General features: G+C 69.6%; 2 protein-coding genes across 2 annotated transcripts; both read right to left on the reverse strand.

Moving 5' to 3' along the window:
• On the reverse strand, positions 1-4,389 carry SPAG7 (sperm associated antigen 7). Its single transcript, XM_073326527.1, has 7 exons — positions 4,255-4,389; positions 2,315-2,382; positions 2,107-2,195; positions 1,689-1,773; positions 1,203-1,292; positions 798-954; positions 1-134 (listed from the first exon to the last, which is right to left on the reverse strand). The coding sequence occupies exons 1-7, from the start codon at positions 4,343-4,345 to the stop codon at positions 16-18; spliced, it is 699 nt and encodes a 232-aa protein (XP_073182628.1). The 5' UTR covers positions 4,346-4,389; the 3' UTR covers positions 1-15.
• Positions 4,390-5,205: 816 nt separating this feature from the next.
• Positions 5,206-27,056, reverse strand: CAMTA2 (calmodulin binding transcription activator 2; the record flags this gene model as incomplete). The annotated part of the gene is given in 24 exon segments (XM_073326447.1): positions 5,206-6,391; positions 6,686-6,760; positions 7,073-7,266; positions 9,481-9,501; positions 9,704-9,775; positions 10,286-10,517; positions 10,981-11,171; positions 11,658-11,965; positions 12,043-12,307; positions 13,037-13,115; positions 13,209-13,387; positions 15,238-15,356; positions 22,137-22,271; positions 23,107-23,233; positions 23,338-23,543; positions 23,546-23,621; positions 23,623-24,200; positions 24,942-25,085; positions 25,674-25,754; positions 25,757-25,826; positions 25,993-26,064; positions 26,270-26,405; positions 26,680-26,747; positions 26,979-27,056. Coding segments are annotated over 24 exon segments (3,570 nt in total), but the record flags the coding sequence as incomplete, so codon positions are not given.
• Between the last annotated feature and the right edge of the window lie 6 nt (positions 27,057-27,062).

Genomic DNA, 27,062 nt, shown 5'->3' on the forward strand with positions numbered 1-27,062 from the left:
CCCCCCCCGGCAGCACTAGGAGGTCCCAGCCCCGCCCGGCCCCTCGTCCTCGCTCTGCCGCAGCCGCTTCTTCGCCCGGATCTCGTTCATGGCCTCCTCGATGGAGCGCGTGTCCCGCTTGTTGGCCACGGGAACTGGACGGGAGAGCGGGGGTGTGAACCCAGGAGTCCTGGCTCCCAGCCCCCCCGGCTCTAACCCACCAGCCCCCACTCCCCTCCCAGAGCCGGGGAGAGAACCCAGGAGTCCCGGCTCCCAGCCCCCCCTGCTCTAACCCACTAGCCCCCACTCCCCTCCCAGAGCCGGGGAGAGAACCCAGGAGTCCTGACTCCCAGCCCCCCCGGCTCTAACCCAACAGCCCCCACTCCCCTCCCGGAGCCGGGGAGAGAACCCAGGAGTCCTGGCTCCCAGCTCCCCCCTGCTCTAACCCCCCAGCCCCCACCCCCCTCCCAGAGCCGGGGAGAGAACCCAGGAGTCCTGGCTCCCAGCTCCCCCCTGCTCTAACCCCCCAGCCCCCACCCCCCTCCCAGAGCCGGGGAGAGAACCCAGGAGTCCTGGCTCCCAGCTCCCCGCTGCTCTAACCCCCCAGCCCCCCCCCCCCTCCCAGAGCCGGGGAGAGAACCCAGGAGTCCTGGCTCCCAGCTCCCCCCTGCTCTAACCCCCCAGCCCCCACCCCCCTCCCAGAGCCGGGGAGAGAACCCAGGCGTCCTGGATCCCAGCTCCCCCCTGCTCTAACCCCCCAGCCCCCACCCCCCTCCCAGAGCCGGGGAGAGAACCCAGGCGTCCGGGCCGGCGCTCACCGCAGCCGTAGGCCTTGTTGGCCTGCATGGTGTGGGCGGCGTCCTTGGCGGCCTCCTTGCCGATGAGGTGACTGTATTTGTCCTTGTAGTCGGTGTTGGGGTTCACCACGGCGGGGCCCCTCAGCGCCTCTTGCTCCGCCTCCCTCTGAGCCCGCTCCTGGGGGGGGCAGGGGCACAATGGGGGGGGTGTGAGATGGGACGGGGACACGCCCCCAGCCCCGCCCACCCGTGCTGGTATGCCCCGCCCCCTATAGAGAGGGAGGCAACACCTTGGCCCCGCCCATGAGGACGACCCCCCCCCCCCAGTCCTGCCCACCCAAAGGGAGACAGGGAGAGAGATGCCCCAGCCCCCCAAGATCCCCCCCAGCCCTGGGGCCAGCAGAGCCTGGGGGGGGCCCCACACACCTTGAGGCGGCGTTTCTCCTCGGCCCGCTGTGGGTCCCATTCCTCCCCACAGCGATAGGCCTCCAGCTCCTCGTCCGACGGGGCGAACTCCTGGGAGGCGGGGGGCAGAGCATGAGACACCCCACGGCCCCAAGAGCTTCCCGCACGCTGCCCCCACCCCAGCACTGGCCCCAGCCCCACACCGCGAGGGCAACAGGACTCCTGGGTTCTCTCCCCGGCTCCGGGAGGGGAGCGGGGGCTGGGGGGTTAGAGCAGGGGGTGCTGGGGGCCAGGACTCCTGGGTTCTCTCCCTGGCTCTGGGAGGGGAGCGGGGGCTGGGGGGTTAGAGCAGGGGGGCTGGGAGTCAGGACTCCTGGGTTCTTTCCCTGGCTCTGGGAGGGGAGCGGGGGCTGGGGGGTTAGAGCAGGGGGGGCTGGGGGCCAGGACTCCTGGGTTCTCTCCCCGGCTCCGGGAGGACAGGATGTGGGGGCAGGGGGGGTCGCTCACCTTTTTGAAGATCATGACGTAACGACTCTCCTCGTCGTCACCGAAGGAGAAGGACGTCAGGCCGGCCACTTCCACCACGTCATGCCTGGGCCGCGCGCGAGGGGGGACACGACACTCATTGACACACGGAGCAAACGTTCCCGGGCTGGACCCGGGGACCCCCCGCCCGGGGCCGAGACGCGCCCACCTCCGGGGTGGGGCGGGGGGCAACCCGGGGACCCCCCGCCCGGCGCCGAGACGCGCCCACCTCTGGGGGATCCCCCGCCCGGGGCCGAGACGCGCCCACCTCTGGGGGACCCCCCGCCCGGGGCCGAGACGCGCCCACCTCCGGGGCGGGCGGCCGGCGACCTGGGGACCCCCCGCCCGGCGCTGAGATACCCCAAACCCCACATGCGGCCCCCCACCCCGGGAGGCTCACAGGATGCTGCGCTCAAGCTTGTTCATGGGCTGGAATTTCTTTTTGGTCTGCGCGGGGTCCTGGATGAAATCAGACACGTCCTTCTCCATCTGCCAGGGGACACGGAAGGGACGGCTCAGGGGGGCGGGGAATGGGGCACGGGGCCTGGCCCCTCGGGGGGGGCGCCGGCTCCCACCCGGCCCTACGGCCGCCTCTGTGGGTCACTCACCCTCTTCCTGAACTCCACCTTCTGCCGCTTCTCCTGCTCCTGCAGCTTCTTCAGCCGGGCGGCTTGTTCTGCCGGGGCGAGAGAATCCGCCGCTCAGGGTCGCGTGGGTCAGAGCAGGGGGGCTGGGAGCCGGGACGCCTGGGTTCTCTCCTTTGGGTGCCCTCGCAGACGTGCCCTTCCCCCCTTCCCTGGCCTCTGGGGGGGCGCGGGGTCCCCTGAGGATGCTAGGAGCTCCGGCCCCATGGCGGGGCAGGGCTGGGTGTGTCTCCCCGGTGTGGCTCAGTCCGTAAGGCCCCCCTGTAGCGACCGGCGGGGTCCTGGGCCTGACGCCGGCTCCGCAGGGGGGTCCTGGTGCCGGAGGACACTGGGGTCGGCGCAGAGCCGGGAACCTTCAGCGCTGCCGGCCTGAGCGCGAGCCCCAGGCGGGTCGGTGTCTGTGTATACCCCGGTCTGTACAGCGCCCTCCCCCACCCCTGCGTCTAGTTATAGCCCGGTCTGTACAGCGCGCCCCTCCCCCACCGCTACGACTATTTATAGCCCGGTCTGTACAGCACCCCTCCCCCATCCCCGTGTCTATTTATAGCCCGGTCTGTACAGCGCCCCTCCCCCACCCCTGCGTCTAGTTATAGCCCGGTCTGTACAGCGCGCCCCTCCCCCACCGCTACGACTATTTATAGCCCGGTCTGTACAGCACCCCTCCCCCATCCCCGTGTCTAGTTATAGCCCGGTCTGTACAACGCCCCTCCCCCACCCCTGCGTCTAGTTATAGCCCGGTCAGTACAGCGCACCCCTCCCCACCGCTACGACTATTTATAGCCCGGTCTGTACAGCGCCCCTCCCTCACCCCTGCGTCTATTTATAGCCCGGTCTGTACAACGCCCCCTCCCTCACCCCGGTCTGTACAGCGCGCCCCTCCCCCACCGCTACGACTATTTATAGCCCGGTCCGTACAGCGCCCCTCCCTCACCCTGCATCTAGTTGTAGCCCGGTCTGTACAGCGCACCCCTCCCCCACCGCTATGACTATTTATAGCCTGGTCTCTACAGCGCCCCTCCCCCACCCCCGTATCTAGTTATAGCCGGTCTCTACAGCGCCCCTCCCCCACCCCTGCATCTAGTTATAGCCCGGTCTGTACAGCGCCCCTCCCCTACCCCCGTATCTAGTTATAGCCCGGTCTCTACAGCGCCCCTCCCCCTGGGTCAGGGCCATGTGGTTACGGGGTGGGGGGTGAGGGAAAGAGCTCCCCGGGGGCGGGGGCAGGGCCATGGTGTACTGGGCTGCAGGGCGGGGGGGGGGAGCTCAGAGGCTAGGGCGGGGCCACGGGGCTCCAGGGCGGGGCTCTGTCCCAGGGGGCGGGGCTCTATCCCGGGGGGCGGGGCTCCAGGGCGGGGCTCTGTCCCGGGGTGCGGGGCCAAGGGGCGCGCGGGGGGCGGGGCTCCAGGGCGGGGCCCTGTCCCGGGGTGCGGGGCCAAGGGGCGCGCGGGGGTGGGCGGGGCTCCAGGGCGCGGCTCTGTCCCGGGGGGGAGGGGCTTAGTGCCGGGGGCGGGGCTCCAGGGCGGGGCCCTATCCCGGGGGCGGGGCGAAGGGGCGCGCGGGGGGCGGGGCTCTAGGGCGGGGCCCTGTCCCGGGGGGCGGGGCTTAGTGCCGGGGGCGGGGCTCCAGGGCGGGCCCTGTCCCGGGGTGCGGGGCCAAGGGGCGCGCGGGGGTGGGCGGGGCTCTGTCCCGGGGGGGAGGGGCTTAGTGCCGGGGGCGGGGCTCCAGGGCGGGGCCCTATCCCGGGGGCGGGGCCAAGGGGCGCGCGGCTCCAGGGCGGGGCTTAGTGCCGGGGGCGGGGCCCTGTCCCGGGGGGCGGGGCCAAGCGGCGCGCGGGGAGGGGCGGGGCGTTGTGGGCTCCCGCTCCCGGCCCCCCCCGCCCCGGCCCCGCCCCCGCGACCCCTGACCTCGCGCGCGGCGCCGCGTCTCCTGGTCGCCGAGCCCGGGCGGCCGCTCCATGGCGCTGAGGATGGAGCCCAGCAGGTCCAGCTCCGCCATCGCGCCGCGCCCCGCCCCTTCCGCCGCGTCACGGCGCGTCACAGCCGCGTCACCGCCCGCCGCGCCCCCGCCCGCGGGGCCTTAAAGGGGAGGCGCAGGGCCGCGTCGGCGGACAGATAATGGGCGGGGCCTTAAAGGGGAGGCGCAGGGCCGCGTCGGCGGACAGATAATGGGCGGGGGATTAAAGGGGAGGCGCAGGGCCGCGTCGGCGGACAGATAATGGGCGGGGGATTAAAGGGGAGGCGCAGGGCCGCGCACCCCCGCAGCACACGCGGGGGGGGGGGGAAGAGGGTGGAAAGACGCAGCCCCTCCCCCTTCCCGGATGCCTGGGTCCCCAAGTTCAGGACCCCCCCCTCCCCCCATCCACACCCCCCCCCAATTCTCAGGGGCGGGGACTAGACGCCCCCCTCCCACCGGGGCCGGCCCTGTTGGGGGGGGGGAACCCGCCCCCCTCATTCCAGCGGGACCCCCCCCCACCCGTCCTGCGGCGAGGAGTCCCGCAGGGTAACGTCGCCGTCCAGGGGAAGCCGGTTCCGCAGGCCCGGGGGGGGGTGGGGGGGGGGCGTCGCATCCCTCACCCTGGGGGGGTGTGTGTGTGTGTGTGGGGGAGAGAAACCCTCGTGCCCGGAGCGCCCCCTCCCTGGGGATGAGCCCCCCCCAGACCACCCGCCTCCCCCCCCCGAGACCACATCTCAGCGACTTCAGGGCTTTTTTTTTTTTTTTCCTTTTTAATGTAAATTTGTACAAACAAACCCATGCAAAAGGTAGAAACGTGGGGGACAGAGATTTTGGGGAGCGGCGAACCCCACGGGGGGGGTGGCAGGTGTGGTTTTAACGTTTACCAGCATGCATCTCTTCCCCCCCCCCCCCCCCCCGCGCCGTGGGGAGCCGGAGCGGCTTTAAGATTTGTTTTTAAATATATCCTTCAGTATAATTTTAGGCTGAGGGTTCCTCCCCCCAATATATTACAACTATGTACACGAGGGGTGTGTGGGTGTGCTGGGGGGGTGTGGGGGGGCACCCGGGGGACACGCAGGCTTTATACAGCAAGCAGGGAGCATGGGGACGGGGGGGCAGCAGGTTCCTCTCGACGCCCCTCTCCGCCCCCCCGGCCCAACAGCAGATCTCTAATATAGACACAGTTGCCCCACGGCGGGGGAAATGACCGACCCACACTCTCCCAGGCCGCGACAGGGCCAGGGGCCCAGGGAGACCAGCCGGAGGGCCTGCTCAGGGCAGGTGGGGGGGGGGGGGGATGGACCCAGAGCCTAGGGGCTGCAATGCCCCATGGGATGTGAGGTCGGGGCAGGGGGGGAGAAGACAGCTGGGGGGAGAGATGGGCCTGTTACAGGGGGCTGAAATGCAAACAGGGCCCTTTAAGTACTGAGGGGGGTGGGTATGGCATCACCCACTTAAGACAACGCACCAGACCCCTCGCCCAGAGCCAGGGAGAGAACCCAGGCGTCCTGGCTCCCAGCCCCACCCTGCTCTAACCCACCAGACCCTGCTCCGCCGCACAGAGCCAGGGAGAGAACCCAGGCGTCCTGGCTCCCAGCCTGGGCGGGGGTAACTTGGCACAAAGATCTGGTGACTTTAAGGGGGTAGGGGAGGATATGGGGGGTACAATGGATGGTACCTCAGTTCTGAAGAGATTCCACCCCCCCCCCCCGCCAGCATGGCTGCACCGTCCCCTTCAGGCCAACTCAGGGGACCCCCCCCTTGGTGTGCGTAGCCAGCCAGGGGCTCCCATCACCCCCTGGCCTCCCAATCAGCTCCCCTCCAGCCAGGCTCTATTGCACAATCGTTAAGACGGGGGGGCCGGGACACCCCCCCCTAGGTGAGGCCGCGATCCGTCGCCACCGGGGGTTTAAGACTCCGTCGTCACAGTTTCAGAAGGGGAGCGAAGGTGGGGGCGGCCGGCCCCGGATGCCTGGGTTCCCGGCGTGGCTGCCCCGGGCTTTGGCAGGCCACAGGGGGAGGCGTTAAGTGGCCAGACCTCGCTTCTGTAAACTTTCCACCTCTTTGCTTTGCTTGAGTTCCTTCATCCTGCGGGGGGTGGGGCACAGAGAGATGGGGGTGAGGTGTGTGGGGGGGTTCCTGATGCCCCCCAAATCTTCAATCCTGCCCCATGGGCTGTTCCCCACACCCCCCCAGGCCCCAATCCCAGCCCTGGGAGCATGGACACCTGTGCACCCTCCTACCTGTCATCCCACCGCACCCACCAGCCCCTCCAATGAGCCAGATTCCCATCCTGTTAGAGCACATGTTGCTCCCCCTCCCCCGGGGCTGCCCCCACCCCTGTCCTCGGATGCCCCCTCGCTGCCCGCCTGCCCCCCATACCTGTGCCGGCAACGACGCAGAAACCGCATGATCTTACGGGCTGCCTGGTCCTGCTTCTTCGTAAGGAAAGTGCCCCTGGGGACAGACAAGAAGCGAAGGTGGAACAGGGCAGATGGTCGCAGAGACCCCTCGCCCGGTGCCGAGACGCAGCCACCTCTGGGGCAGGGCGGCTGGTGCCCCGGGGACCCCTCGCCCGGCGCGGAGACGTGGCCACCTCTGGGGCGGAGCGGCCCCAGCCAACGGCACCTAGATCCGTGGGATCTTTTCGTAGCCAGAGAGGTGACAGGAGCCAGTGGGGATGGGGGAGAAGCCCCCGCCGGCTCTAACCCACCAGCCCCCGCTCCCCTCCCGGAGCCGGGGAGAGAACCCAGGAGTCCGGGCACCTACTTCATCTTCTGCTGCATGGCGGCGGAGGCGCGGTGGCCCTGCTTCAGCTTCTCGTACTCCTTGTAGCTGCGGTAACACTGCTGGATCAGAACTGCGGCCCGGCGGCTCTGCTGGAACTTCTTCTGCTCGTAGTAGCTGCGGAACTTGCTCTGGATCAGGATGGCTGCCTGCGTCATCTTCTTATACAGGGCGTACTGCGGGGCAGCAGCGGGGTCAGCGGGGGGCCCGGAGCACTCCCCTGCCAGAGCCGGGGAGAGAACCCAGGCGTCCTGGCTCCCAGCCCCGCCCTGCTCTGAACCCCCAGCCCCTGCTCCCCTCCCAGAGCCGGGGAGATACTCCTGGGGGAATTCTGCGCCACCCGCGAGCATTTCTTGGCCCCCCCACAGACGATACGTTTCTGTCCCAGAAGTGCCGCAGTTCCGCCTTTCCCCCACCAGAGGCCGCTGTGGTGCCAGAACGGCAGCCTCTGGTGGGCGCAAGGTGGAACTGCAGCACTTCTGGGCAGAAACGTATCGTCTGCGGGAGAAAACACAGCTCTGCGTGGGCGCAGTATTCCCCGGCCCAGGCGCAGAATTCATCACAGCACCCGGCCCCCCCACAGCCAGGTTAGGACAGAGGGGGGCACACGGGGCTGCTGGGGAGGTCACAGACCGGGGTTCAGAATGGCTAGTGGGGTGACAGTGTTGAGCCTGGGGAGGGGGAAGAGGGCCTACAGAGACCCATGGGGATGGGAGGTGCAGGGACAGGGGCAGACATGCCTGACTGAATGGGAGTCAGCCAGGGTCTGCTTGGGGGAGGCTCCCGAACACCCTAACAATCCCCCCCCCCAAAGAAAAACCTCCCACCCACACCCAGCCCCCTCCAGGTTCGCTCCTCTGTTACCCCGAGTCCCCCCAGCCTTTGCCCTGCTTCCGACAGGTGCTGGGAACCCGGTTCTGGATTGTCATGTAAATGAATTGCACAACGCTCGGCGTTATTCTGCCGCGTAAGGAATCTATTCGTCAACAAATAAAATGACCAGAATCTGGTTTCTTTTTTGGTCTGTGTTGTCACAGACATCGTAGCAGTCAGATAAAGGACCAAGATTATTGACACTGGCATGATTGTGTCCTTTTGACAAATAAAATATACAGAACGTTAAAATATCGCGTGCAGAATTTTACATTTTTGGGCGCAGAATTCCCCCAGCAGTAGGGAGAGAACCCAGGAGTCCTGGCTCCCAGCTGCCCCAGCTCCTCTGTAGCCTGTAAGATTAACCTGCTTGCTGGCATATATACGTTTGGTTTATTGTAATAGGTTTATAGATTGATATTAAAGTAAGTTCAGCGGTCATGCAAGGCCATGCTAATGTCCAGTCCAACGGCATTAATAGGTCTGTTCGGGTCATCAACGCGTACAAACACGCCAGCCTACGGAGTAAGTGGGTCCTGACAGTTTTGGGGGTGAGGAATGAAGTTCGGGCATAGGAGGAAGGATTTCCGGCACCTATAAAAGAGGTGACCCACCTCGCTAGAGAGGCCGTACTGGTTTTCCGTGACCTGTCTAAGTTGCAAGGGGACTAAGCGTTTGTTCTTAGCTTTGTGTATTAGGTTTTGATTTTAAGTTCGCTGAGTAAACTCCAAGTTCGCTTCGCTCGCTCTTAGCTCTGGCTTCTCCTAAGCGCTGCACCTCCCACTCGAGAAGTGAGGAACCGGAACCGCCAGAGGCGAGGCTGGTCCTGTCTCTCCCCCCACCGGGTTATCAAGGAAGGGTGAGAGTCTCTTAACCAAAGCTTTGGAGCGTGCAACACCGTAATCCCCTATGGATCTTTCGAAGAGCAGGAATACAATCTAACGCAGTAACTCAGATTATTTTACCATTTAATTCCTCCTGCGTTTTATCTTAATAAAAAGTCTTTAAGGCCGTATCGGTCTCAGCGTGAGCTTCCTGTCATACCCCCAAGGGTCCGTTATAAATTCTGGGGCGCCTGATTCGGGACAAGAACCTTATTATCTTTTAATTAAACAGATTGGCGAGCCAAAAACCCCTATTATCCAAACTAATATTAACAACCTTATAAATCAGGCAACACCTCCCAGAGCTGGGGAGAGAACCCAGGAGTCCTGCCTCCCAGCCCCCCCGATCTAACCCACCAGCCCCCACTCCCCTCCCAGCACTGGGGAGAGAACCCAGGAGTCCTGGCTCCCAGCCCCACCCCTGTTCTAACCCACCAGCCCCCACTGCCCTCTCAGAGCCGGGGAGAGGACCCAGGAGTCCTGGCTCCCTGCCCCAACGTGCTCTGACCCACCAGACCCCAGCGCCGGGAAGAGAACTAGCATCTCACACCCCTCCCCGCAATCAGAGTCCCCCCAACCCCACACCAGCCCCCTATGCCCCGCAGGGTCATCCAAGCCCCCCCCGCTCGTTACCTTCAAGGCGATCCACGTGAGCTTGCAAGACAGAGAGAGAAGAGGCGGGTTAGCGGGGCAGGGTGGGGCTCCCGGGCAGAGACCCGAAGGACTTGGCTCACACGGGCGCCAGGCTACAACCCCCTCAGGGTGGGCGCAGGCTGGCCGGTAGCTCCCAGGGCAGCCCCACACCTTGGGGCCCCCTGAAGGGCAGCACAGGGGGGGCCCCCCAGCTGGGCGTTACCTGCTTATACTTGCGGTAACATCGCTGGATCACAGCCGCCGCGGTCTCCTGCTGCTCCTTCAGCCGGCGGCCCTGCGGGGAGAGGGGAGTGAGGGGCAGGGGGCAGAGACGGAGGTGGGGGGCAGGTCCCTGGCACCCGGGGATGGCGGGATCGGGGGAGGGCTATCCTGCTGCTGGGCAGGTAAGGGGGGTGGTATCTGTTGCCATGGGGAATTCCCAGTTGCCAGGGGACTCTGCGAGAGACACCGGGATGCCGGCTGCCATGGGACAGTACGAGAGACACCGGGATGCCGGCTGCCATGGGACAGTACGAGAGACACCGGGATGCCGGTTGCCATGGGGAATTCCCAGTGGCCAGGGGATGGTACGAGAGACAGGGGGATGCCGGTTGCCATGGGGAATTCCCAGTGGCCAGGGGACGGTACGAGAGACACCGGGATGCCGGTTGCCATGGGCAATTCCCAGTTGCCAGGGGACAGTACACGGAGATGGCTGTTGCCGTGGGGATCCCTGTCGCCGGGGAACGGGGGAAAAGATGGAGGGAGGGGGTGGAGGCCCCTGGCTGGGGGGCCCCGGGGGTACCTTGTACTTGCGGAAGGCCGTCTGGATGATGCGGGCAGCCTCGTAGAGCTCGCGCTGCTCGTGGTCGGACAGCGTCAGCAGCGCGAACTCGCTCTCCATCTTCCCGTTGGCCGAGGCGTTGAGGAACTCGGCCCAGCTGGCGGCCGTGGGGGGCGGGGGCAGCCGGTCGAAGGGCAGCTCCCCCAGCGGGGCCTGCAGGGGGCTGAGACACACCCGGGACGAGGGCACCGGCCTGGGGGTGGGGGGCATGAGACAGTCACCCCGGTGCCCCTAGAGGGGACAGGCCCCGCTCCCCATTTCCCGACCCCTGAGCCCGCTAGTCCCCACTGGGGCCGGGTGGGAGCCAGTGCCCCCCAGAGGGGACAGGTCCCTCCCCCCGTTCCCCGCCCCCCGGAGCCCGCCAGTCCCCCCCTGGGGCCGGGTGGGAGCTGACAACCCGCAGAGGGGACAGGCCCCGAGCCCCATTGCCCACCCCCCGGAGCCCGCCAGTCCCCACTGGGGCCGGGTGGGAGCCAGTGCCCCCCAGAGGGGACAGGCCCCGCACCCCATTCCCCGCCCCCTGAGCCCGCTAGTCCCCACTGGGGCTGGGGGAGGGGGGGAGCCGGCGCCCCCCAGAGGAGGACAGGCCCCACGCCCCGTTCCCCGCCCCCTGGAGCCCGCCAGGCGCGGTGCCGCCCGGAGGCCAGGCCGCGTACCTGTGGTGGGAGACGCCGGGCAGCTGGTCCACGCTCTCCAGGTAGCCGGCCAGCCAGGACATGGTCTCACTCAGCCCCACGTTCCCGCTTCGTTCCCGCAGCGGCACCTCGGCCGCGGAGCTGAAACCCTCCTGCTTGATGTGCTCCGGCGTTGCCTCGATGATCTGCTTGGCCAGCGTGATCATGTCCACCTGCGGGGGGGGGAGCGCCCGGACGCCTGGGTTCTCTCCCCAGCTCTGGGAGGGGAGCGGGGGGTTAGAGCGGGGTGGGGGCTGGGAGCCAGGACTCCTGGGTTCTCTCCCCGGCTCTGGGAGGGGAGCGGGGGGTTAGAGCGGGGTGGGGGCTGGGAGCCAGGACTCCTGGGTTCTCTCCCCGGCTCTGGGAGGGGAGCGGGGGGTTAGAGCGGGGTGGGGGCTGGGAGCCAGGACTCCTGGGTTCTCTCCCCGGCTCTGGGAGGGGAGCGGGGGGTTAGAGCGGGGTGGGGGCTGGGAGCCAGGACTCCTGGGTTCTCTCCCCGGCTCTGCCCCTGCCAATGACTTGGGGCCAGTCAATATGCCTCTGTTTCTCTTTCTTTACCAGAGGGAGAAGGGGTGCCCCGCGATCACAGCCCATCCCCCTGCATAGCCCCCAAGCCTTTCACCTCCCCCCAGCCAACCCGTCCGCCAGCGCCCCGGTACCTGGAGCACGTCAGTGGCCGGCAGGTACCCCTCGTTCTCCGCGTTCTCCCCGTAAGCCAGCAGCTCCGGCTCGGGGGCCCCCTCGTAGTCCATGAAGAAGTGGGGGGAGCAGCGCAGGCCAGGCGGGCTCGGGGGGTCCCGCAGGTACCAGCCCTCGGGGGGCGGTCCGAAGTCCATGGCGGCCTCGGCCTCGGGGCTGCCGGCGGGCGAGTCGCGCAGGGCCGAGGCGCTGGAGTAGGCCGAGGTGACGGAGACGGAGCCGTCCGAGAGCTCCGAGGGCGAGGAGACGCTGCTCACCGTGCTGAGCCCTGGGGACGAGGGGGGTCAGCGGGCGAGGGGGGGGAACCAGACACCCCCCCCCCGGCCTCCCGCGCGGGTGCTGTACCTGTGTCGGGGCTGGCGGAGAGCGGGGAGGGGAGGCCCAGGGCCTCGGCCGGGCACGGCGCCCCCCAGCCCTTGTCCACGGTGCCCTCGGGGCTCGGCTCCTGGCACTGCAGCTCCTCCAGGCGGGCGGCGAGGGCCACGTGGCCCCGGGAGCGAGCCACGGCCAGGGGCAGCCGGCCCAGCGAGTCCGGGATGGAGAGGGCCCGGCCGTCCCAGCGGTACAGCAGGAGGGCCGCGTCCAGGTGGCCCAGGGCGCAGGCCCACATCTGTGGGGGGGGAGAGAGCAGGGAGCTAAGGGGCGCTGTGGGGCAGGGAGTGGGGCGGGGGGCTCAGCGGGGGGGGCGCTCTCCCCGGGCAGACGGGCCTGGCGCTATGGGGCGCTGTGGGGCAGGAAGTGGGGCGGGGGGCTCAGTGGGGGGCGCTCTCCCCGGGCAGATGGGCCTGGCACTATGGGGCGCTGTGGGGCGGGGGGCTCAGCGGGGGGCGCTCTCTCCTGGCAGTCAGGGCTGGTGCTATGGGGCGCTGTGGGGCAGGGAGCAGCGCGGGGGGCTCAGCGGGGGGGCGCTCTCCCCGGGCAGACGGGCCTGGCGCTATGGGGCGCTGTGGGGCAGGGAGTGGGGCGGGGGGCTCAGTGGGGGGCGCTCTCCCCTGGCAGTCAGGGCTGGCGCTATGGGGCGCTGTGGGGCAGGGAGCTCAGCGGGGGGCGCTCTCCCCTGGCAGTCAGGGCTGGCGCTATGGGGCAGGGAGCAGCACGGGGGGTTCGGGGGGGGCGTTCTCCCTGGGCAGGCGGGGCTGGCGCTATGGGGCTCAGTGGGGGGCGCTCTCCCCTGGCAGTCAGGGCTGGCCCCAGGGCAGAGCTAGGGGGCGCTGTGCTGTGGGGAGTGTGTTGTGGGGCCCTTCAGGGTCAGCCACCCCACCTCTGAGGCTGCATCTCCAGGATCCCTCCCCTTGGGGCACATCCCCCCAAATCTTCCCAGCTTGGGGGCCCCCCTCACCAGGGGGGTGCAGGAAAAGTGGTCGACGTTCAGCGGGTCCACTTCCTGCTCCAGATCGAGGCTCTCGGCACTGAGGTTCCTGCAGGAAAATCCCCAAGCGTTAGGGGGCGGAGAACGGAGATCCCCCAACAGACGCCCCCCACCTCGCCCCGCATCAGCCTGGGGAACTCACCGCCACTTGATGAGGGTCTCGATGAGCCGGGCGTAGCCCTGGGCGGCTGCGAGGTGAAGCAGGGTCATGCCCCGGAAGCGGATGTCATGGACCAGGGTGTCGGAGTGGAGCCAGGAGGAGCGAGACATCATCGTCTCGCACAGGGCCACGATCCGCTCCTCGAAGGAGTCCGCCACCGTCTGCGGGGAGAGCGCAGGGTCCCCGTCACCCGCCGCCCCGCCTCAGAGGTGGCCGCATCTCAGCGCCGGGCGAGGGGTCCCCGGATCACCAGCCGCCCCGCCTCAGAGGTGGCCGCATCTCAGCGCCGGGCGAGGGGTCCCCGGATCACCAGCCGCCCCGCCCCAGAGGTGGCCGCATCTCAGCGCCGGGCGAGGGGTCCCCGGATCACCAGCCGCCCCGCCCCAGAGGTGGCTGCATCTCAGCGCCGGGCGAGGGGTCCCCGGATCTCCAGCCGCGTCTCAGCGCCGGGCGGGGGGTCCCCGTCACCCCGCCCCAGAGCTGGCCATGTCTCAGCCCTGAGCACTGGGCACCCCTGGATCTCTGCAGGAGGGTGGGCAGAGGCCAGGCTGAGGCCCCCACAAGCGGGTGCTTAATACAGCCCCCCTCCCCCCTCCGAGCCACTTGTGGCCCCCCCAGGTGGCCCCTGGCCCCCCCCCGGGTCTATTTTCCCCTCGCTCAGGCTGGAAAGAATGTCTGGCCTGCCGGGCTGGAAAATGCCTCTGTAATCCCCCCGCCCCGGCCAGGAACAGCCGCCGGGGAGCGAGCCCAGCCCCGCGACATCCGAGCCACGCCGCACGCCGCCCGGCTAAAATTAACCCCCCCTCGGGAGGGGGCCCCCGAAATAGCAACACAGATAAAGGCTTAAGGGGGAGTGACGTCAAGCTGGGCAGCGAGAGGAGGGGGGAGGACAAGGGCTGATGGGAGAGGCCAGGCAGGACCCAGGGGACATGTGGGGATGAGTGTAGGGAGGGCGCCATAGGGACCGGGCTCCCAGCCCCCCCTGCTCTGACCCACCAGCCCCCACTTCCCTCCCAGAGCTGCGGAGAGAACCCAGGCGTCCCGGCTCCCAGCCCCCCTGCTCTGACCTCCCAGCGCCGGGCAGAGAACCCAGGAGTCCCGGCTCCCACCCCCCTGCTCTGACCTCCCAGCGCCAGGCAGAGAACCCAGGAGTCCCGGCTCCCAGCCCCCCTGCTCTGACCTCCCAGCGCCGGGCAGAGAACCCAGGAGTCCCGGCTCCCACCCCCCTGCTCTGACCTCCCAGCGCCAGGCAGAGAACCCAGGAGTCCCGGCTCCCAGCCCCCCTGCTCTGACCTCCCAGCGCCGGGCAGAGAACCCAGGAGTCCCGGCTCCCACCCCCCTGCTCTGACCTCCCAGCGCCAGGCAGAGAACCCAGGAGTCCCGGCTCCCAGCCCCCCTGCTCTGACCTCCCAGCGCCGGGCAGAGAACCCAGGAGTCCCGGCTCCCAGCCCAACTGCTCTGACCTCCCAGCGCCGGGCAGAGAACCCAGGAGTCCCGGCTCCCAGCCCCCCTGCTCTGACCTCCCAGCGCCGGGCAGAGAACCCAGGAGTCCCGGCTCCCAGCCCCCCTGCTCTGACCTCCCAGCGCCGGGCAGAGAACCCAGGAGTCCCGGCTCCCAGCCCAACTGCTCTGACCTCCCAGCGCCAGGCAGAGAACCCAGGAGTCCCGGCTCCCAGCCCCCCTGCTTTGACCTCCCAGCGCCGGGCAGAGAACCCAGGAGTCCCGGCTCCCAGCCCCCCTGCTTTGACCTCCCAGCGCCGGGCAGAGAACCCAGGAGTCCTGGCTCCCAGCCCCTGGCACCCCTGAGGGTTTGCACAGTAATGGACATGAGCTACTCGGACCCCAGCCTCCCCCAGGACACCTGACAATCCCGAATCTGCACACCCGGCCCCAGGACTCCTGAGAGACCCTACAATAACAAACAACCCGAAACACCTCCCAGGAGACCCTATGACAACAAGCCAGCCCCAGCGGCTCTCCCCCTGGAGAATCCAGCCCCCGGGGGCCTCACCTGCGTGTGGGGGGTCTCCCCCGCGGCCCCCCGCTGCTGCCGGGAGGAAGCCGTCATCTCTGCCATCCGCTTCTCCATCTGCTCCAGGCGTTCCAGGATCGACATCCTGAACTGGTTATCTGGGGGCGGGGGGCGTGCGTGAGACAGGGCCACGCAACACCACATTACACCCCCTCCCCTTCCTGGAGCCGGAACCCAGGAGTCCTGGCTCCCAGCCCCCCCGCCGCTCTAACTCACCAGACCCCGCTCCCCTCCCAGAGCCAGAGAGAGAACCCAGGAGTCCTGGCTCCCAGCCCTCCCCGCTCTAACCCACCAGCCCCCACTCGCCTCCCAGAGCTGGGGAGAGAACCCAGGAGTCCTGGCTCCCAGCCCCCCCTGCTCTCACCCACCAGTCCCCACTCCCCTCCCAGAGCCGGGGAGAGAACCCAGGAGTCCTGGCTCCCAGCCCCCCTGCTCTGACCCACCAGACCCCACTCCCCTCCCAGAGCCGGGGAGAGAACCCAGGAGTCCTGGCTCCCAGCCCCCCTGCTCTAACCCACCAGACCCCGCTCCCCTCCCAGAGCCGGGGAGAGAACCCAGGTGTCCGGGCAGCTGAGCGGTGCGACCCTGCTGTGCCCGCCCCCGTCTGTCCCGTAGGGATTAGCCTGGTCAATTTCCGGGGCCAGTGGAAGGGGGCCGGGCAGCTAATCTGCCTAGAGGGTGGATTAGCCTGTCAGCAGCCCCCCACCAGGGCCCCCCCCGGCTCCTGCGCTGAGACCCACCCCCAGCAAGGCCCTGCCCCATCCCCAGGGCGGGAAGGGCTGAGCGATGCCACCCCCTTGCTGGGAGAGGAGCTGGAGGGGGTGTGGGGAGGTGGGGGTGTTCCCGACGGGGTGGGCACGCGGCTGTCCTCAGGCACCTCCATCCAGCCTGCCCCTCTGCGCCCCACCATGTGCCCCCTTCCACCCCCCATCTATCCCCCCGCACCTCCCACAAAGCGCCAGATCCCTCCCCCCACACTCCAGCACCATCCCTTCCCCGCTGCCCCCCACAATCCACCCCCGTCCTCCCATGGCACCCCAAAATCCAGCACCATCCGTACCCCCACAATCCACCCCATCCCTCCCCCACTGCCCCTCACGGCACCCCACAATCCACCCCTTTCCTCCCCCCACAATCCACCCCATCCATCCCCATCCCTCCCCCCATGGCACCCCACAATCCACCACCATCGTCCCGTCCCCCCCATAGCACCCCACAATCCACCCCATCCCTCCCCCCATAGCACCCCACAATCCACCATTGTCCCGTTCCACCCCATAACCCACAATCCACCCCATCCCTCCCCCCATAGCACCCCACAATGCACCACCATCGTCCCGTCCCCCCATGGCACCCCACAATCCACCCCATCCCTCCCCTCACAGTCCCCTTCCCAACCCACCCTGGTGCTCCCCAGGCACCTCCCCCCGAGTCGGGGCATTGGGGTTCGCTGGTGCCCCGTGCCCCACGGACCCCCTGCCTCGGTACCTTCCTTCTCCATAGCTTTGGGGACGGCCCCCAGGGCGCGAGCGGGCGTTCGAACGACTCCCTGCAGGAACCGGCGTTTCCTGGCAGGGATCGGGGGGGGGGGGGCTGCCCCCACTCACGCGCGTGCGAGGACGGGGTCGGGGGGGGGCGGCAAGCAAGGAGCGGGGTGGAATTACCGGCATGGGAAAGAACCAACCGCTCCCCCCAAACTTCCCTGAGACCCGTTGACAGCTCCGGGCTGGGAGGGGGCGGGGGGGACGGGGGGGGCAGGGGATTCTCCCCCCCCCCCCGGTCCCGAGCCCTGAGGCATCTGTCCATCTCCCGCCCGCAGCCCGGACGCTCTGCATGAGACCTGCCCCCCTTCCCAGCTCTCAATGGGACCGAAATAGGACAGGGAAGGAGGGGGACGGCCCCCCCAACAGCAACCCTCCCTGGGCCCATCCCGCTGTTAACCCATTCCTGCCTGGGGCGGGGGAGGGAGAGGAGAGAGAAAGAGGGTTAGATTTCATGGGGTGCGACTGTGCGTGCAGGGGTAGGTGTGATATTGTGCGGTGTGCGACTGTGTGCAGGGGTGTCTGGGGGTAGGGCGTGGTATCGTGCGGTGTGCGACTGGGTGCGGGGGTAGGCTCTGCGATTGTGCGACTGGGTGTGTCCAGGGGAAGGGCGTACGAGTGGCCGGGTGTGTCTGGGGGTAGGGCGTGGTATCGTGCGGTGTGCGACTGGGTGCGGGGGTAGGCTCTGCGATTGTGCGACTGGGTGTGTCCAGGGGAAGGGCGTACGAGTGACCGTGTGTGTCTGGGGGTAGGGCGTGGTATCGTGCGGTGTGCGACTGGGTGCGGGGGTAGGCTCTGCAATTGTGCGACTGGGTGTGTCCAGGGGTAGGGCGTACGAGTGACCGTGTGTGTCTGGGGGTAGGGCGTGGTATCGTGCGGTGTGCGACTGGGTGCGGGGGTAGGCTCTGCGATTGTGCGACTGGGTGTGTCCAGGGGAAGGGCGTACGAGTGGCCGTGTGTGTCTGGGGGTAGGGCGTGGTATCGTGCGGTGTGCGACTGGGTGCGGGGGTAGGCTCTGCGATTGTGCGACTGGGTGTGTCCAGGGGTAGGGCGTACGAGTGACCGTGTGTGTCTGGGGGTAGGGCGTGGTATTGTGCGGTCTGCGACTGGGTGCGGGGGTAGGCTCTGCGATTGTGCGACTGGGTGTGTCCAGGGGAAGGGCGTACAAGTGGCCGGGTGTGTCTGGGGGTAGGGCGTAGTATTGTGCGGTGTGCGACTGGGTGCGGGGGTAGGCTCTGCGATTGTGCGACTGGGTGTGTCCAGGGGTAGGGCGTACGAGTGACCGTGTGTGTCTGGGGGTAGGGCGTGGTATCGTGCGGTGTGCGACTGGGTGCGGGGGTAGGCTCTGCGATTGTGCGACTGGGTGTGTCCAGGGGAAGGGCGTACGAGTGACCGTGTGTGTCTGGGGGTAGGGCGTGGTATCGTGCGGTCTGCGACTGGGTGCGGGGGTAGGCTCTGCGATTGTGCGACTGGGTGTGTCCAGGGGTAGGGCGTACGAGTGACCGCGTGTGTCTGGGGGTAGGGCGTGGTATCGTGCGGTGTGCGACTGGGTGCGGGGGTAGGCTCTGCGATTGTGCGACTGGGTGTGTCCAGGGGTAGGGCGTACGAGTGGCTGGGTGTGTCATGGGGTAGGGCGTGGTATCGTGCGGTGTGCGACTGGGTGCGGGGGTAGGCTCTGCGATTGTGCGACTGGGTGTGTCCAGGGGTAGGGCGTACGAGTGACCGTGTGTGTCTGGGGGTAGGGCGTGGTATTGTGCGGTCTGCGACTGGGTGCGGGGGTAGGCTCTGCGATTGTGCGACTGGGTGTGTCCAGGGGTAGGGCGTACGAGTGACCGTGTGTGTCTGGGGGTAGGGCGTGGTATCGTGCGGTGTGCGACTGGGTGTGGGGGTAGGCTCTGCGATTGTGCGACTGGGTGTGTCCAGGGGTAGGGCGTACGAGTGGCTGGGTGTGTCATGGGCTAGGGCGTGGTATTGTGCGGTCTGCGACTGGGTGCGGGGGTAGGCTCTGTGATTGTGCGACTGGGTGTGTCCAGGGGTAGGGCGTACGAGTGACCGTGTGTGTCTGGGGGTAGGGCGTGGTATCGTGCGGTGTGCGACTGGGTGCGGGGGTAGGCTCTGCGATTGTGCGACTGGGTGTGTCCAGGGGTAGGGCGTACGAGTGGCCGGGTGTGTCTGGGGGTAGGGCGTGGTATTGTGCGGTGTGCGACTGGGTGCGGGGGTAGGCTCTGCGATTGTGCGACTGGGTGTGTCCAGGGGTAGGGCGTACGAGTGACCGTGTGTGTCTGGGGTAGGGCGTGGTATTGTGCGGTCTGCGACTGGGTGCGGGGGTAGGCTCTGCGATTGTGCGACTGGGTGTGTCCAGGGGTAGGGCGTACGAGTGGCCGGGTGTGTCTGGGGGTAGGGCGTGGTATTGTGCGGTGTGCGACTGGGTGCGGGGGTAGGCTCTGCGATTGTGCGACTGGGTGTGTCCAGGGGTAGGGCGTACGAGTGGCTGGGTGTGTCATGGGCTAGGGCGTGGTATTGTGCGGTCTGCGACTGGGTGCGGGGGTAGGCTCTGCGATTGTGCGACTGGGTGTGTCCAGGGGAAGGGCGTACGAGTGGCCGGGTGTGTCTGGGGGTAGGGCGTGGTATTGTGCGGTGTGCGACTGGGTGCGGGGTAGGCTCTGCGATTGTGCGACTGGGTGTGTCCAGGGGTAGGGCGTACGAGTGGCTGGGTGTGTCATGGGCTAGGGCGTGGTATTGTGTGGTGTGCGACTGTGCGTGCGGTGTATGGGCTAGGGTGTCTGACTGTGTGGGGGAAGGGTGTGTGATTGTGCGGCGTATGACTGTGCGGGGATGTCTGGGGGTAGGATGTGAAGTTGTGCGACTGTGTGTGGGGGTAGGGTCTGTGATTGTGCGGTGTGTGACTGTGTGCACACGGGTGTCTGGGGGAAGGACGTGGTACTGGGCACATGCGGCCGCTGTACGCTGTACCCAGGGGCCTTGGAGGGGTGTGACTGGCTCTGGGGGGCAGCGGGGGCTGGTCGGTTAGATCGGGGGGTGGGGGGGCTGGGAGCCAGGACTCCTGGGTTCTCTCCCTGGCTCTGGGAGGGGAGCAGGGGTCTGGGGGAACCAGGACTCACGGCCTCACCCGGCGCCGAGATGCGGCCACCTCTGGGGCGGGGCGGCCGGTGACACGGGGACCCCTCGCCCGGCGCTGAGATGCGCCCACCTCTGGGGCGGGGCGGCCGGTGACACGGGGACCCCTCGCCCGGCGCTGAGATGCGCCCACCTCTGGGGCGGGGCGGCCGGTGACACGGGGACCCCTCGCCCGGCGCTGAGATGCGCCCACCTCTGGGGCGGGGCGGCCGGTGAGCTGGGGAGCGAAGCTGTAACATTCTGGGGTGGAGCCCGCCTCCATGCCCAGTGCCCGAGGGGGGGTTGTGGGGAGCTCAGCCCGGACGCCAGGGTTCACACCTCAGGAGGACGGGGCCGTGCCCCAGGACGCTGCGTGTGAGGGATTCTCCAGAGAGGCCCCCCCACGTCATGGGCAGTGGTGACGCCGGGCAGCGTCGGAAGAAGCCCAGGAGTCTCCTTACCGCCGGCCGGGGTATTCTGGGGCTGTTGACTCACGGCCCTGGAAACCGGCCCCCCGGTCCCCCCCCACTGGAAATTCCACCCCACGGGCAGGGGCCAGGGTGGGCGGGCGCCTGACGCCAGCTGACGGGGGGAAGGAGCAGAGAGGCACCCGGCCTGCCAGGCCGCCGCATCGGGGGAGCCTTCCACTGAGCTGGGAGTGGGTCAGAGCAGGGGGGTCTAGGAGCCAGGACTCCTGGGTTCTCTCCCCGGCTCTGGGAGGAGTGTGGGGTCTGGGAGCCAGGACTCCTGGGTTCTCTCCCAGACAGCAGGGAGAGGACAGTGGGTCCGTACCCCACCTCCTCCCATCTGCCCTATGGTGATGTAACTTTGCTCCCAGAGGAAGGGGGGGGTCATCCCCTGCACACCCCACCTGGTTCAGCTGGGACCCGGAGCCCAGCACCCACCTGCCCCCTTACCCAGGCTCCCTCCCTCCCCAGTGCAATCCCAAAGCCACCCACCCTGCACTGCCCAGCAGGGGGGGAAGAGTGACTGCAGGGGGGTGCCGTGGGGCAGGGGGCTCAGCAGAGGGCGCTCTCCCCATACTTGGTGCCAGCCCCATACCCCAGGGCTTCCCTCCAGAGCTGAAAATAAATCCAGGCATCCTGCAGTTTCATTCACACAGAGCCTTCGCCTTCACTTCCTGTCCTAAACTCGGGTGCACTGCGGCTGTCAGACACCTGCCATGCCCTGCCCCAGAGGTGGTCGCATCTCAGCGCCGGGCGAGGGGTCCCTGTGACACCCGCCGCCCCACCCAGAGGTGGCCGCATCTCAGCACCGGGAAGGGATCTCCCCCAGTTTTGGAGCTGGGGCGGGAAATTCTGTCTGGGCCGGTTACAACCGACCCAGCTGCTCTGTACACACATTCCTGGGGGGGTCCCTGTCTGTGCTCTGCTCCCTTCCCAGCCTCCCCCCGAAAAAAACACCCCCCACCTTCCCCCACCGCATACACCAACCCGCTGCCAGCTGCTGGCCCTATGTGGACTAGCTCTCGCCCGCTGGCTGCCACTTGGCGGGGACCCCACAATTCTCTGCTCACCTCCTGCTCCGCCCCTTACAATGGCGTGAGGAGGGGGCAGAATCAGACCCACGAGCAGAGGAGAGCAGGGACAATACAGGGCCATGCAGGTCTCATGCCAATGAGGAAAGAACCCAGGAGTCCTGGCTCCCAGCCCCCCCGCTCTCACCCACCAGCCCCCACTCCCCTCCCAGAGCCGGGGAGAGAACCCAGGAGTCCTGACTCCCAGCCCCCCTGCTTTAACCACCAGCCCCCACTCCCCTCCCAGAGCCGGGGAGAGAACCCAGGAGTCCTGACTCCCAGCCCTCCTGCTTTAACCACCAGCCCCCACTCCCCTCCCAGAGCCGGGGAGAGAACCCAGGAGTCCTGGCTCCCAGCCCCCCCTGCTCTCACCCACCAGCCCCCACTCCCCTCCCAGAGCCGGGGAGAGAACCCAGGAGTCCGGGCTCCCAGCCCTGACCCCTCCCTCCAAGCCTCTGGAGACTGAGTGGGGGCAGAGACAAGTCTCTGTCCCTGTCCGCGATGAATTACAGGGTGTCCCACACAGGCTGCTGCCCTGGGCCCCAAAGACCCCACCCCACAATCTCGCCTGCCCCCCCCCCCCCGCCAAAAACCCTGCACCCTCCACACTGGCTCCCAGCCCCACGGTCTCCCCCTCCCCACAGGAACCCAGAGCAGCCCCCCCCATCCCGCGCCCCACTCACCGTCCAAGGAGAGCCAGTCCAGCTGGGTGCTGGGCAGCGCCAGGAACCCGCGGCCCCGGTACTCGAACAGCACCGAGGTGGAGACCAGCCGGGTGTCGCGGGCCACCTGCAGGGCCACCAGCCCGGCCTCGTGGGCTACGGGAGAAGGGGGCAGTGAGACGGGGCAGCACAAAACACCCCCGCCCGCCAGGCCCCGCCCCGGAGCGAGCCGGCGCCCCCTAGAGGGGACAGGCCCCTGCCCCCTTCCCCGCCCCCCCCAAGCCCGCCAGGCCCCGCCCCAGGGCCGGAGGGGAGCCGGCGCCCCCTAGAGGGGACAGGCCCCTGCCCCCTTCCCCGCCCCCCCGAGCCCGCCAGGGGCCCGATGGGAGCCGGCGCCCCCTAGAGGGGACAGGCCCCTGCCCCCTTCCCCGCCCCCCCCGAGCCCGCCAGGCCCCGCCCCAGGGCCGGAGGGGAGCCGGCGCCCCCTAGAGGGGACAGGCCCCTGCCCCCTTCCCCGCCCCCCCGAGCCCGCCAGGGGCCCGATGGGAGCCGGCGCCCCCTAGAGGGGACAGGCCCCTGCCCCCTTCCCCGCCCCCCCGAGCCCGCCAGGCCCCGCCCCGGGGCCGGAGGGGAGCCGGCGCCCCCTAGAGGGGACAGGCCCCTGCCCCCTTCCCCGCCCCCCCGAGCCCGCCAGGCCCCGCCCCGGGGCCGGAGGGGAGCTGGCGCCCCCTAGAGGGGACAGGCCCCTGCCCCCTTCCCCGCCCCCCCGAGCCCGCCAGGCCCCGCCCTGGGGCCGGAGGGAGCCGGCGCCCCCTAGAGGGGACAGGCCCCTGCCCCCTTCCCCGCCCCCCCGAGCCCGCCAGGCCCCGCCCCGGGGCCGGAGGGAGCCGGCGCCCCCTAGAGGGGACAGGCCCCTGCCCCCTTCCCTGCCCCCCCGAGCCCGCCAGACCCCGCCCCGGGGCCGGAGGGGAGCCGGCGCCCTGTCCCGTACCGGGGCAATAGCAACGCAGGACGCCCGACTGGATCAGTGCGGCCGGCACGGCCACCTGGTCGAAGAGGCAGGTGTAGGAATCCGTCTCCTCCGTCCACGGCCCCGTGATCAGCACCTTGACGCCGCCCTGCGGGGAAACGAGGGGTTAACTGGGGACGTGGGTGGGGGGGTGGATGCCCCACTGCCTGTGCGGCGGCCCCCCCCCCAATCCCTGCTTCCCCCCGTGCTCACCTCGGGGTAGGACCAGTCCGGCGAGAAGTCGGTGATGGTGACCAGCGTCTCCGGAGCTGCCGAGCCCCCCGGGGGGGCGGCCTCGCCGGGGGCATCGGGCAGGGCCGGGCGCGGGGGGCTGCCCCCCTCCCCGGCCCCGGCCCCCTCCGTCATGAGCTCGGAGATGAGGCTATCCAGGGAGAGGCCGAAGGGCAGGTCCGGCCCCCTCCCGCCCCCGGCGGGATGATGGAGTACAGCTCCTCCGGCAGCTGCTCCCCGGCCCCGCCGCCCGGCCGGGGCCCCCCCCGTCTCCATGGGGGTCTCCCCGGCCGGGGGCCGCCCGCCCCCCCGCCCCGGCGCCCCCCCGTCGTCCTGGATGAAGAAGCAGTTGCCGGCCGGGGGCGGCTCCGGGGCCCGGCGCCCGTAGGTCTGGCCCCGGGCGGGGCTGTTGAGGAAGCAGTCGGGGTCGAAGGCGTCCGAGCCGGCCTCCCCCGTCTCCATGCTGGCCTCCAGGTTCTGGGACAGGACCAGCCCGGGGCCTGGCAGCAGGGCCAGGCCCACCGGGCCGCCCGGCGGGTCGCCCGCCACCAGGTGCTGGCTGGGCGTGAGGGCCAGCGGCTTCTCCAGGCCGGTCATCACCAGGACGGCGCTGCCGGGCAGCCCCACCGACAGGGCCACGGCGGGCGAGGGCCGGGGGGCGTCCGGGGAGGGGGGCTCGGCGGGGGCCGGGGGCTCCTTCCGGTCAGGCTTGGCCGGCTCCGGCTCGGGGTCGGTCGGGCGCGGCGGCTCGGGGAGGGCCGGGGCCGGGCAGGGCCGCGCCACCTTCGGGGAGATGATGCGATGCCTGGTGGTGCCGCACTTGTGCGGGACGTGCCCCGGGCTGCCTGCGGGACGGACAGACACCGACGTGAGGGGGCGGGCGGGCAGACAGAGGGACCGACGGACAGCGGGACTGACAGGGTTGCAGGGGGACGGACGTACAGACAAGGGGGACGGACCGCGAAGGGAGGGGTGGACAGACGGCTGGACAGCGAGATGGGGGGGAAGGGGACAGACAGACGGACAGAGGCTGCGAATCCCCAGCTCCCACCCCCATGCCGGACGCAGGCCTGGGCCCCCCCGCTGATGGGACCCCAGGGGAGAGACCCCGGCCGGGGAAGGGGAGGGCAGCTCTGGGCTCAGGGCATATGGGGGGGCTAGAGCTGGAGGGCAGGATGGCGCAGTTCCTGCGTTCATGGCAGCAGTGCCCCCCATCCACCACTAGGGAGCGCTGGCAGCCCCCTGAGGAGCCAAAGGGATCCATGGGACCTCAGCATGGGACTGGCTCTGGCAGGGCCGCGGGGCTGGTGGGTCACAGCGGGGGGGCTGGGAGCCAGGACTCCTGGGTTCTCTCCCCGGCTCTGGGAGGGCAGTGGGGGTTAGAGCGGGGGGGCTGGGAGCCAGGACTCCTGGGTTCTCTCCCTGGCTCTGGGAGGGCAGTGGGGGCTGGGAGCCAGGACTCCTGGGTTCTCTCCCCAGCTCTGGGAGGGCAGTAGGGGTTAGAGCAGGGGGGGCTGGGAGCCAGGACTCCTGGGTTCTCTCCCCAGCTCTCGGGGGGGCTGGGGGGGCCCCGGCTGGGCACTGACCGAGGCTGCTGCTGCTGCAGAGGCAGGCGTGGGTGCGGGGCGGGGGCTTGGCCTGGTGGCTCTCCAGGATCTGCTGGACCAGCTGCTCGATGGAGAACTCCGTGGTCCCGTTCCCGTTGCTGCAGGTCCACTTTATCCCGTGGACTGGGGGGGGCACAGACAGACTTGGGGGGGGGGGGAGCGACCCAGCCGCGCTCTCCCCCTCGAGCCCCCCGCGCCCCCCCCGGCGGCTCCCCGCCGCCCCCTCGAGCCCCCCCCAGCGGCTCCCCAACGCCCCCTCGAGCCCCCCGCGCCCCCCCCCGGCTCCCCGCCGCCCCCTCGAGCCCCCCCCGGCGGCTCCCCGCCGCCCCCTCGAGCCCCCCCCGGCGGCTCCCCGCCGCCCCCTCGAGCCCCCCGCGCCCCCCCCCCGGCTCCCTGCCGCCCCCTCGAGCCCCCCGCGCCCCCCCCGGCGGCTCCCCGCCGCCCCCTCGAGCCCCCCGCGCCCCCCCCGGCGGCTCCCCGCCGCCCCCTCGAGCCCCCCGCGCCCCCCCCGGCGGCTCCCCGCCGCCCCCTCGAGCCCCCCGCGCCGGCTCCCCGCCGCCCCCTCGAGCCCCCCGCGCCCCCCCCGGCGGCTCCCCGCCGCCCCCCTCGAGCCCCCCGCGCCCCCCCCGGCTCCCCGCCGCCCCCTCGAGCCCCCCGCGCCCCCCCCCGGCTCCCCGCCGCCCCCTCGAGCCCCCCGCGCCCCCGCCTTACACATGGGTTTGAGCTGGTTGACCAGCTCCTCCTTGGACCACTTGAGCCACTCCTTGCGGTCGCCGTTGGCGGAGCAGAGGATGGGCCGCAGGCCTTGGCGCAGTCCTCCAGGGCCGGCACGTTCAGGTAGTGCACCAGGACGATGTCGGGGTTCTGCGGGGGCGGGGGGAGCGTCAGGACGCCGGGGTCCCCGGCCCGGCCCCGGGCGGGGAGCTTGCGGGACCCCTGGTCTGGGCCCTGCTTCTCGGTGCTTTAATACCGTGGCCCTCGAGCCGCCCCCCGGAAAAGCAGGGGCGCCCCCCCCCGGGCCCCCCCGTACCTGCAGCAGCCAGTAGCAGCGTCGGTGGAACGTGGGGACGACGGAGGAGTGGACGTAGCAGCCGTAGAGACACTGCGGGCAGACGACAGGCTCAGCGCTGGGGGGGCCCGCGCGGCCGGGGCCCCCCCACCCCCCGGCGGGCACCGCTCGCCCCTCGCCCCACTCCCCAGGGGCAGCCCGCCCCCCAACCCAGTGCACCGAGCCCCGCAGACTCCAGCCTGGCCCCCGGCCTGTGTGGGGCACCCAGCCCCCCCGGGGCCCGGCCCCCCAGGCCTACCTCCGTCCCTTGCACCTTCAGCTTCATGTGGTCCTCCCGCGTGGTCTTGCCATCCTTACGCTTCTTCCAGCAGTAGCCGTCCTTGCGGTACTTCACCTTCTTCCGGTTGTACAGGATGATGGAGCCGTTCTGGGGGCTGGCGCCGGAGCAGAGCGGAGGGGGGTCACCGTGGGGGGCCACAGAGCCCCCCCCACCCCGCCCCTGACAGATCTCCAGGGGAACAGCCCCCCCACTCTGAGATAGCGCGTGATGATGGAGCCGTTCTGGGGGCTGGCGCCGGAGCAGAGCGGAGGGGGGGTCACCGTGGGGGGGCCACAGAGCCCCCCCCCACCCCGCCCCTGACAGATCTCCAGGGGAACAGCCCCCCCCACCCCCCAGGCCGCTCCCCACCCCCCTTCCCCGCCGCTCACCGGGTCTTGGGGGAGCCCGACAGCCATTCCTCGTGCCGCTCGAAGGTGATGAGATAGGAGGCGATTTCCTGCGACACAGCAGCACCCGTGGGTCAGGATATGGGGGAGCCCCCCACAGGCAGCCCCCCATTACCGTGCCCCCAGCCCAGCCCATGGTGCGGAGACCAGGCTCCCGACAACCAAGTCATTTCACAGGGGACAGGCCCTGTGCCCCATTCCCAGCCCCCCGGTCCCTGCTCTGGGGCCGGGGGGCAGCCGGCGCCCCCCAGAGGGGACAGGCCCCGTGCCCCACTCCCCACCTCGTTGGTATTCCAGCGCAGTCGCTCCTTGGGGAGGGCGGGGCATTTGGGGAGACACTCCACGAGCTTACTCTGAGATAGCGC

Source organism: Lepidochelys kempii, chromosome 28 (genome assembly GCF_965140265.1).
Source record: "Lepidochelys kempii isolate rLepKem1 chromosome 28, rLepKem1.hap2, whole genome shotgun sequence".
In the NCBI taxonomy this organism is placed as follows: domain Eukaryota; kingdom Metazoa; phylum Chordata; order Testudines; family Cheloniidae; genus Lepidochelys; species Lepidochelys kempii.